This window comes from Piliocolobus tephrosceles, chromosome X (assembly GCF_002776525.5).
Source record: "Piliocolobus tephrosceles isolate RC106 chromosome X, ASM277652v3, whole genome shotgun sequence".
Lineage (NCBI taxonomy): Eukaryota > Metazoa > Chordata > Mammalia > Primates > Cercopithecidae > Piliocolobus > Piliocolobus tephrosceles.
Genome location: NC_045455.1, coordinates 595,077 through 606,173, shown reverse-complemented (window position 1 = coordinate 606,173; position 11,097 = coordinate 595,077). Strand labels below are relative to the sequence as shown.

The 11,097-nt window shown below is 55.6% G+C and overlaps 1 protein-coding gene across 3 annotated transcripts in view; it reads left to right on the top strand.

Moving 5' to 3' along the window:
• Nucleotides 1-11,097, top strand: part of TFDP1 (transcription factor Dp-1) — a 56,193-nt gene that overhangs the window by 19,440 nt on the left and 25,656 nt on the right. For all 3 annotated transcript variants that reach the window (XM_023217706.2, XM_023217705.2, XM_023217704.2), the window contains exon 3: nucleotides 8,748-8,814. In XM_023217706.2, the coding sequence (XP_023073474.1) occupies nucleotides 8,748-8,814 (67 nt within the window). The remainder of the gene's footprint in view (nucleotides 1-8,747; nucleotides 8,815-11,097) is intronic.

Below are 11,097 nucleotides of genomic sequence, written 5' to 3'. Positions count from 1 at the left end.
CTTGTGGGCTGCTGGTGGGAACACGCTCCTTGTGGGCTGCTGGTGGGGGTGTGTTCTTGTGCTTTGCCGTGTGGACCCCAGGGTAGGGCAGCTCGCTGGTGGCTTCCTCAGGGTAAGCCAGCAAGGTCAGAGTCAGTCTCTTGAGGCCACCCTCACCCTCACCAGGCTCTGGTGCTTGGTGGGAGTAGGTCAGGGCAGCCCACGCGGGGTCCCCTGCGGGGCCAGGGTACTGGAAGGAGTGGCTGGGGCTGCCAGAGGTTGTCCCTGAGCTCTGGGGTTGTGTTTGTTCTCAGATGTGCTCTCCAGGGCCCAGGAGGGCTCCTGGGAGCTCCAGGCTGGGTCCCAGCCCCAGCCCCAGAGGAAGGGCTTGTGGCCAGGTGGGCAGAAGTGCCAGCTGTTTGTGATGGGCAAGCCAACAGCCAAAAGGGAGGAGCAGACGGAGTTACCCGCAGGAGTCGAGGGGGGAGCGGCCGGAGTTCTCCGCAGGAGTCGAGGGAGGAGCAGACGGAGTTCTCCGCAGGAGTCGAGGGAGGAGCGGCCGGAGTTACCCGCAGGAGTCGAGGGGGGAGCAGACGGAGTTCTCCGCGCAAGTCAAGAGGAGGAGCAGAGAGAGTTCTCTGCAGGAGTCCCATGCTGGGACCGGGAGGGCCCTGGTAGCAGGCGGCCCATCCTGGCTGCTGTTATATAGAGTGGCCTCTTCCCCAGGTCTCTTCATTCATTATACAGTTTAAAGTGCAGTGAAGTGTTTTCTGCCCTGGGGTCTGGCATGGGCCACTCCAGTCCTCAGGGGGATCCCTCAGTGCAGCTGGGTCACTTTCTTGCCTCTGCTTACTTTTGAAATTAAGATTGTTCCTTGACACGTTTTTGGCTGTTGTGAAGGCAGAGCTGAGTGGCTGTGACAGAGACTGGATGACCCTCAAGCCTGAATCATTTGCTGGGTCCCTCTGAGAAGTGTGTGGCCCTGTTGTCCCTGTTTCCAGCCCTCCCCTGGGCCTGGCTTGTGAACCTGTGATGTCGGGACTACAGGGCCCCTGCTGGGCCGTTTTCTTACCAGGCAAAATTCCTGCTTCACAGAGTTGATGCCAGGGCCGTCAAATCTTGTGTCTTGCCTGGACCACATTGCAAGAAGAATTGTCTTGGGCCACATAAAATAGAGTAACACTAACAATAGCTAAGCTAAAAAAAAACTCATAAAATTTGCAAATTTGTGTTGGGCTGCATTCAAAGGTGTCTTGGGCCACCTGCAGTCTGCAGGCCACGGCTCAGATAAGCCTGGTTTACCCTTTAGTGGGGAGCCGTTAGCAATGGAAATGGTAAATTGTTCAGTGGATTAGAAAGTACAGAGAAGAGCAGGGCAGAGAGGGGTGAGACGGTGTGGGGTCTGGCATGTGCCCGACCTGGCTGCTGTGTGCCACTGGCTGACCCCTCACTGGCTGTGTAGGGGAGAGTCCGCTTCACGCCCTTGCACCCTCCTGGGTCTCTAGGGCTTGTGTATCCCCAGGGGATTAGCCCCCTGGACACCCCCTGGCGGGTGCTGGCCAGCAGGGAAGGAGGCGATGAGGGCCCGGGCAGCGCCTCCGTCCGGGCCAGGCGAGTGCAGCTCCAGGTTGTGAGAACCGTGGTCACCTGTGTGTTTTAAAGATGATGGCAGTGATAGGCCCCCTTTTAGGCCTGACACGGAAGTTAGTCCCATTCGTAGACCCTGTCACAAAGTGGGCACTGCTGAGGTTTATTAAACGATGTCATCTTTAGTAGTTCTCATTTTCAGTTGGTTCAGCTTTTTCTAGCAGCATGGTGTGTTTTGGGAACCTGTGTTTTGCTGTTATTGCTGCTACTCATGGTACGGTTTTATCTAATGTAAGACAAGAGAATAATCAACTGTTATCTCCATTAACTACAAACACAAATATAGTTGAACATAGTTTTTCTAATAGAAATTAAGTTTAGTTTTAGCCAAGGGGCACCTTTGCTGTTGGCTTATATGTGAATGTGTTTAGCACCTTGAGGTGTTCTTACTGGGAGGTAGGGCTGCATCTTGAGTATAAAGATTTAACAGGAAAATAAGTCCAGTGCACATGTCTTAAAATTAATAGCAATTTCAGCAGTGTATTAAACACAGGAAGCTGGGCCAGGCGTGGTAGCTTACGCGTGCTTGAGCCCAGGGGTTCGAGACCAGCCTGGGCAACATAATGAGACCTCGTCTCTACTAAAAGTTAAAGGAACATTAGCCTGGCATGGGGTGCATGCCTGTCCTAGCTACTTCAGAGGCTGACGTGGGAGGATGGCTTGAGCCCGGAAGATGAGGCCTGCAGTGAGCTGAGATCTTACCACTGCACCCCTGCATGGGTGACAGAGTAAGAGCCTGTCTCCAAAAAAAAAAAGGCACATGAAACCGTTTGTGTTCTGGTGCTTGTCACTGAGTTCCTGTGGGTCACAGCCCACAAGAAACGTCAGGAGGACCCGCATGAGGGTCTCTCCCGCAGCTCCTACCTACTCAAGCTGCTCGTTGTGGTTTTGTAGTATCTGCTAAATATCAACCCATAGGAATGACTTCATATTAAACAATCACAGAGGCTGTACTTGTGTCTGTCTTAGTCAGTTCTAAAGTGTCAGTGGAGACCCAGACTCACACCCACACTCCTAAGGACAGGACACAGGACAGGAGAGGCTGTGGTCTTGGATCCTGCGTGGCTCACATGGGGTTGCCTATTCAGGTGCTGGCTGTGACATGGGAGCTAGCAAGGCCACAGCTGGCCCCTGGTCTGGAGAGTGGGGACTTGGATGCTAAGGCCACTGTGCTGTTGACCAGCAGGCCAGCGTGCACCCCTTGTGCATCCTGTTGACACGAACACGGAGCGGACGGACCCCGGCCGGTGTTCCTGTTAACAAGTCCCGTTTAGCAGCCAGCGTTTATAGCCAGCCCGGGGCCTGTCTGCCTGGCGGGACCCCGGTGGTTCTGTGTCCTAGGAGCCTGTCTTAGTTCCGGGCCAACCAGGACGGGTGGTCACCCCACATACAGGGTTCTCAACGTTCACACGCTACGCTGGGGGTCTGGTGCTGTTGTCTCGGGCAGGAGCGGAGGCTGAGGGTCTGCATGTTTACTGCCCTGCGCGGGCCCCGTCCCGGGAGTGAGGTGGAGCCCACGTGGGGAGGTTGTGGTCTCCAGGTGGGCAGCAGCGAGTCATGAACCTCAAGCTCTTGGTAGGTTTTTGTCGGGATGTGGCTGGCTGAGCTTCCTCGTGGCTGCGTGGAGCCTCAGCGGGGCATTGTGTTGGATGGCAAATGGGAATTAAATCATGACATCGTCACTGTCTTTTTCAGGGACGATGCTGCACTTAGTTCTTGTGACTCTTCCTGTTGTCAGCCCAGGGGGTCGTCATAACGATCTTCCCCGTCCTTGGGGGTCACCTTCCAGGAAGGGGGTGTCCGAGAGTGAGCGCAGCGTTGAAAGGCTGATGCTGAGGGCGTGCCACGTGGGATCCCGTTCTTCGGACGGCAGTGCCAGTGAGCTTTCCATGTGGAACTAAGTTTGCGCAGGGTTCAAGATCCCTTCGAAAATAAATTCAGTGACAACCTGGTTGATGAAAATAATCACATTTTTTTAATGTTCTAGAGAAAACTCTTTTCTCTAGAACATTAGTTCTAGCTGTGTTAGTTATCTATTGCTGTGAAACAGACGAATGTAGTGGCTTAAAACAATAATACGCTCTCTTACTCCCACACAATAGCTGTGGGCCCGGAGTTTGGGAGTGGCTCGGTTGGGTGCTTCTGTCCTGGAGTCTCATGCAGTTGCAGTTGAGACGTTGCCCAGCTCTGCAGGCCTCAAGACCAAGGTCTGGGAGTCCGTTTTCTAGATGTCTTACCTGTGGCAGCAGTAGCAGGAGGAGCCCTCAGCACCAGGACCACCTCAGGGCCTCTTGAGTATCCTCACACCATGGCACCAGCTTTTGCAAGAGGGCAGGGAGTGACCTAGCTTCAGAAGTTGCCCCTTATTTCCATCCTCCTGGGGGTCGGGTCACAGAAGTCAGTTCAGGGAGAAGGTGGTGCAACGTTGAGTGTCCACAGGGGAGCTGGTAGGAGGCGGTGCGGTGGTGAGTGTCTGCAGGGGATCCTGTGGGAAGGCGGTGCGGTGGTGGGTGTCCGCAGGGGAGCCCGTTGGAAAGGCAGCGTGGTGGTGGGTATTTGCAGGAGAGCCTGTCCTGGTTGCTTGGGCTGCCGTCACAAGAATACCGTGACCATGAATTGGGCAGCTCGTAAACAACAGGAATCGACTGCTCACAGCGCGGGAGCCTGAGAGTCCACTATCAAGGCCCTGGTAGGTTTGGTGTCTGGTGAGAGCCGCTGCTTGGCTGGTAAGTAGCGTCTTCTTGCTGTGCCCTCACCTGGTGGAAGGGCCAGGGAGCCCCTTTATCAGGGCACACATTCCACCTGGGAGGCTGTGCCTTCATGGCCCAGTCACTCCGAAATACCATCCCAAGCAGGATTAGGAGGGCCGCACATGAAGACGCCACGGAGCCTTCCTGGAGGCTGTGTGCCCCAGCCCCGCCGTCAGCCGCCTGCTCCCACTCACGTCTCCCCGGTTCACCCTCCTGCAGTGCTGGTTTGTAGAACATTTGTGTGAGTTCTTCAGATGATCTGTGAACACAGGCAGTCTAGGTGGTGGTTTTGTTTTCTAATCTCCTTTATGGAAAGGAGAGTTTGCATTTCCCTTGTGATTTTGACACACATTGTATTATGAAATATTTTCAGTGTTTGTCAAACTCAGTGTGGAGTAAGCGCATCCCATCAAGATAGGCACTTACAGGCACCACAGGAACCACTGTGTGGTTTCCTTTTAGGTCAGGTTTCCTGTCTTACTAGCCTCATGTTCCTAGTTGGAAATTAAGGTTGAGACTGTAGCCTCTGTAGCCAGGTGTTCATTTGTTCTCCGCCAGCTCTGGAGAGGTCCGCTTTAGAGGCCCTGTGGCCCCAGAAGGCATGCTTCTGAGTCTGTGGTTCTTGGCTGCTGGTGGCTTTGCAGTGTCCGGAGATGATTCTGGTTGTCCCACCCGGGGTGAAGGCTGAGGATGCCGCCAAACACCCTGCAGGGAGGGTGGCCCCTGACAGAGCCGTGCAGGTGGCAGCGTCAGCGCTGCTGCTGAGACAGTGCAGGGCGTCATTCATGCCCCTTGCCTCCTGGGCCCAGAGCTTCTCCAGGAGAAAGCTGAGGAAAGGGGCCAGCTGTGAGCTGCGGGCGCTTACCAGGGATCTGGCGACACCTGGGCACGTGGCCGGTGGAACCAGCAGGCCGAGGCTGTGGAGTTTGAAGTGCTATCTGCCATTTCTACTTTCAGAAGCATGAGTTGCATAAAGAAGGGGAATGAAAGGGTTTTTCCTGGAGCAAAACGATGCTTGTGGCAGACCCAGTTGGACCCACAGATGATGCCACGCTTGTGTCGGCAGTGCGGCTCTGGCCCACATGTGGGCCTTGTTCTCTCCTCACTGGCTGCTGTCACCGTGTGCTCCACGTCCGTGCAGTTACCCCAGAGCTTTATGTCACAACATTGAGACTGGCGGAGAAAGACGGGCCCCTTCACCCCATCTCAGTCTTCCTGGAAGGGCCGCCTGGGTCCACAGCCTGGCCTGTTAACTCCCTGGGCAGCTGCTGGGGAGGAGGAAGCACTGCCCGGAAGGAGGGGCTGTGCCGGTGGGTGGCGGTGACGGGGCAGTGGTCTCCTGGACCTGGGTTTCCTGGGCGTGGGCTACTCAGGGATTGCTGAGTTGCTGTCCCAGCCGGGGCTGACCACCGAGTCAGTGGGGCAGAGTGAGAAACATCCAGGCCACCTGTGCCCCAGCCCCTGTGGCTGCCGAGGTCTCCCCTGGGCAAGGGCAGTTGGCGTTCTCGCAGGGCCTGTATTGGTGCACTCGAGGAGGGTTTTATGTGAGCAGCGACAGAACGTTTACAGACATGAGCGTCGCGGTGGCCGGGCCAGGCCCGTGTCTGAGTGCATGGTGGCCCTAGGCGGGGCTCCTCTGTTGAGGCCTGACTTGCCGGCGTTTCATGGAGGCCACAGCAGCCGCTGCTCCTGGGGGTCTTCCACACGCCCTGCAGGCGTGGGGAGGAGCAGCCCCTGCTCTGTCTCTGCCCATTGGGCTGTCCCCACCAACAGAAGCAAGGCGCTGTGCCACCCTGGGCAGTGCGTGCCCTGCACCAGTCCCTGGCCCTGCACTTCTTAGCAGGCGCTCATTTGTTCATCCTGGTGAGGGAGGGCGATAGACAGGGACAGTGGTACAAAACGGCTTCAGAGCCCGAACCACGGTTGCCACAGGCCAGGGCTGGGAGCGCAGACACCATGCAGGGGAACTGGGCACAGCCCTGGCTGTGTAGGTGGGAGGGCGGTCATCCTCCACAACCGGGACTTGCTCCATCAGACCCCTGGCACGGCTTCCTCCAGCTCCACGCACCCGGGGCTGGAGCATGCTCCACTCCCACACAGATGCTCGAGCTGGGCTCAAGCCTGACCAGCCCTGACTGAGGCCCTTGCCTCCTGGCCTCACGCACCAGGCCTTAACCTCCTGGCTGTGACTTCCTGGCCTTACGCACCTGGCTGTTCCCTCCTGGCTGACCCACCTTGTGTTTAACTTCTCAGTCTTACCTAGTTTGCTTTCACCTCCTTGGTCATAGTCACCTGACCTTACCTACTTTGCTGTAATGTCTCGGCCTTCATCTCCTGTGGATTCTGGCCCGCCATAGCCACTTGGCCGTGTTTACCTGGCTTAGCCACCTGTCCACACCCACTCGCCTTTTTCTTACTGGCCATACCCTCCTGCCCTTTCTCTCCCAGGCTTAACGTCTCGGCCTTACCAGCCTGGCCTGGATGGTATTGCCCTCGTGGTGACCAGGACGTCTGGCATCTCACACCTGTAACACACTAATGGGTGCCAGCACAAAGCCATGCACGCCGGCCTTCGGCACCATCGTTGACCACGGGTCACGCTTTTCCCGTCATGTGTTTGTGCCAGCGTAGCCCTCTGCAGGGCCTGTCTGGTGTCGTGTGTTTGTGCCAGCGTAACCCTCTACGGGGCCTGCCTGGTGTCGTGCGTTTGTGCCAGCATAACCCTCTGCGGGGCCTGCCTGGTGCTACAACAGGTTGGTGGCCTCAGAGGCGCCTCCTGGGTGTGGTCAGGTTCTTGCCCCACAGCTCTTTTCCTTGAGATTGCAACACAAGCCATCTTTGGGTCCCTGGGCGTGGTGGAGCCTGGATCCCAGCCCCTTGGTGTGGCCAGTGTGATGCAGCCCCTCGTGCACATCCCACCTCACCTGGCTCTGTGTGCAGGTGGTCACTGGTCACCCACCTCCCAGCAAGTCCCACAGCCAGGGCTGGGACGGTGCCTGCTGCACAGCCAGACTCAGAAAGTGTGGTTGGACCCAGTTTGAACGTCTGTCGTTACTATCTTTTTTTAGCCTCCTAGGATGTGAACTTGCCGTCGTCCTCAAGCTTACGGGCAGCCCTAGTTTTCCTCATCTTCTGTAGGGAAGGGGGTTGTGAAGATGCTCAGGAAATTGCCCAGTGGTCTTGCCGGGGTCGTCTTGCTGGGCTTTTAGTCTTGGCTGCCTGGCTTGTACCTGGGCTGCCTCCCCATGTCCCCTGACTTACGTGGGTGGCACCATGGGGTCATAGCATCTCCTTGTTCCCGTGGTGTTGTCTACAGGAGGGTGCATTCGGGTGCCTTTACCCTCAGCGAAGACAGCAACCCCCATCGCCGCCCCCCAGCACCACTGCCTGAGGTGCGTGGCCTCCTCGGACCCTGGGTACTCAAGCGTGCTGCCGTGTGTGTGCTCATGCTCAGGCGGCCACGCCCAGAGGCCGCCCCTCCAAGACCTCCTCTTGGGATGGCCTTTCCTTCGCAGAGCCCAGCCCCTGGGGACTGACGTTTTGTTGGGACAAGTAAGAGAATGAAAGATTTCATGACTTTTCTGGAGAGGCAGGATGAGGTTGACAGTTCTGATAGGAGTCCCCCTTCGTGTGTCTTGCTGTGTGGCTGAACCGTTAGGTGTGTGTTACTGCCGTATAGCTGTACCATTAGGCGTGTGCCCCTGCTGTGGCTGTGCCGTCACGTGTGTGCGCCTGCTGTGGCTGTACCGTCACGTGTGTGTTCTTGCTGTGCGGCTGTACTGTCACACATGTGCCCCGCTGTATGGCTGTACCATCATGCGTGTGTGTCCGGCTGTGTGGCTGTACCATCACGCATATGTTTCCGGCTGCGTGGCTGTACTGTCACGCGTGTGCCCCCGCCGTGTGGCTGCGCCATCACGCCCGTGCCCCCGCCGTGTGGCTGCGCCGTCACGCCCCTGCCCCCGCCGTGTGGCTGCGCCGTCACGCCCCTGCCCCTGCCGTGTGGCTGCGCCGTCACGCCCCTGCCCCTGCTGTGTGGCTGTACTCTTACCCGTGCCGCCTTTCGTTTAACGTTCTATTGTGAACATTTTCCTCATCATTACGATCGTGATTTTTCAAGACTGTGTGGATTCTATAAGTCGTGGCTAATTCCTGGTGGACGGTCCTGTTTTGGCCCTGCAGGTGCCGTGGTGACAGCGACGTTCCTTCTCCGGACCTGGTGTTCTCCTGGGGTTCCTGGCGTTGCTTAGCTGTGGCCCCTCTGCCTTTTACGACGTTATTTGATAGAACCCTTGAGGGTGGCTTTAGACACCCCTTGTTTCGTAGCCCTTTTAGCTGTTGTATTTATTATGGTTTTGTTGCTTTCTGCAGGCCGGTCTAATTGAAGCCAACGGAGAACTCAAGGTCTTCATAGACCAGAACCTCAGTCCCGGAAAAGGTAAGGGCACCTGTTGCGGACACACTTGTGTTGATGAATGCGTGAAGCTTCACGTGTTTATGAAGCTGTTGACGTTGAAGCCTCTTGCTGGTGATGGCATCTCCTGCACAGGCACCTTTGTGCTCCGGGAACCTAGGAGGGTGGGCGTAGGGGCCTTCTAATATTTAGAACACAGCCTGCACACACACCAGCAGCTTTGCAGATTTTGAATTCTAAGATATGTATACTATTTGCAAAAGTTTAGAGAAAGGTAGAATAATGTAAAGAAGAAATAAAGATAATTTGTTTTCCCGCCACCCAAAGATAATGACGTCTCAGCAGTGGTGTGGTCTCTTCCAGAAGCCGGACTCACCTATGCTGTGAGGAACGATGGGCCTACCGTGGTGCACACCTCCTGCGAAGCAAGCACTTGCCATGTGTAAGGCTTCGCGTGTGTATTTGACTAGCTCTTGAGGAAAAGCCGCTTTCCTGTCTTGAGGAATCCGGGGAGGATTCAGCTGGAGAGGCTGAAGCCGCCTCTTCCAGGTCCCACGCTTGGCAGTTTCCATTTTACACCTTGGAGTGGTGCTGTGGTTTACATTCATGAAGGTGTGTGTGCTCACCTGGTTACTTCCCAGGTAAACTCCTTACCTGTGCTGGGTCAGGACACACCACTTAGAAGCTTTGATGTGCGGTGCTCGGCCACTCGTGAGAGGCTGTGCTGTGTGGAGCTGGGAGTGCGTGCAGGCAGTTCGCTGTGGTTGGTTGCGATATTGCTGGAGACAAGCTTGTGGAAGAGCTTGCTTTGTCCTGAGACGTTTCTGCCTGCAGAGCCTAGTGGGTCCACTGAGTGCTCTGGTCGCGACATGCACCTGGTTGCGTCAGCCCAGGGAGGAGCCTAGAGGCCTGGATGTGTTTCTGTTTTAGATTCCTAGGAGGAACCTTCTGATTTTTCTAATTATTCCCATATATAAAATGAGCTTTTTTTACTCTTAACATTGAGACCCTTGTAAGTGACCTCTCAGTGCCTGCTGTGGCTCTGGGGCATGGGTGACGAGGCCGCCAGCTCTCTGCTGAGGCTTGGCCCTGCTGCCTCTCCCTTTCTGTCCAGTGCTGGTGTGGGCGCCCACGGTGCCGTCTGCCTCCAACCCGTACGTGCTCTGGAGCCAGGTCCAGATGTCTCCTTGGGGCCCGTCCGTAGGTCCTACTCTGGTCTCTTCCTGGAGAGAACTTGGCCTTGTGACCTGAGCCAGCCTGCAGCCTCCCCAGCCTCCTGCTGCCTGTGGGCCCTGCCAGAGGAAGGAGGTGGGACTGGCCCTGCTCTTCTGCCGACGCAGGTCCTTCCCTGCTGCTTTTCTAGGAATAGGGAGCAAATCTACGCAGCCCTTTTAGGATTATTTATGAGCTTTTTGTCTTGATTATTTGAGGATTCACAGATTGCTTGAGAGAAGTATAGTTTTAGTGTAACTAAGTGAACACTTAAAAGTGCACAAGTTGCAGGCATGACATTTTCTGTTCAAGTGATAAAGCAGAAATAACAACGGAAAGGTTCACCATTTTCACCATTGGAAATGATGAAGTCTGTTACTGTGGTGTTGAATTTGAATTCCTCTTGTTAGGTTACATGCAGTAGGCTTTCTTACCACATGTGGGCCGTCTCCTTTTCCATTCTTACTCACAAATCTGTGCTTAAATCGGTAACAAGTTTAATGGAGCTGAAGAGTTGAATTGCAGGGATTAGGAGGAAACATATTCTGGCATTCGTAGTGTAGCTGAAAATGTTCTGGTTTTGACACGGCCCAGCAGGGCCATGCGTTTCCCGTCTGCTCGCCCCGCGTGCCCCTGCCCCCTGATCCCCCCGAGGTGAGCCCTGGGATGGTCAGTTCTTTCCCCGGATCGCCGGCAGCAGCTCTTGGGCCTCCCCTGCCCTCACCTGGTGTTGATTCCACCACACACGGAGTTTTGTTGTTGTTGTTGTTGTTGTTTTTGAGATGGAGTCTCACTCTGTCGCCCGGGCTGGAGAGCAGTGGTGTGATCTCGGCTCACTGCAACCTCCGCCTCCCGGATTCAAGTGATTCTCCTGCCTCAACCGCCTGAGTAGCTGGGATTACAGGTGCCCAGCACCATATCCAGCTAATTTTGTATTTTTAGTAGAGATGGGGATTCACCATATTGGTCAGGCTGGTCTCTAACTCCTGACCTCATGATCCGCCCGCCTTGGCCTCCCAAAGTGCTAGGATTACAGGTGTGAGCTGCTGCACCTGGCCACACGTGGTTTTTTTTTTTTTTTTTTTTTTTTTTTTT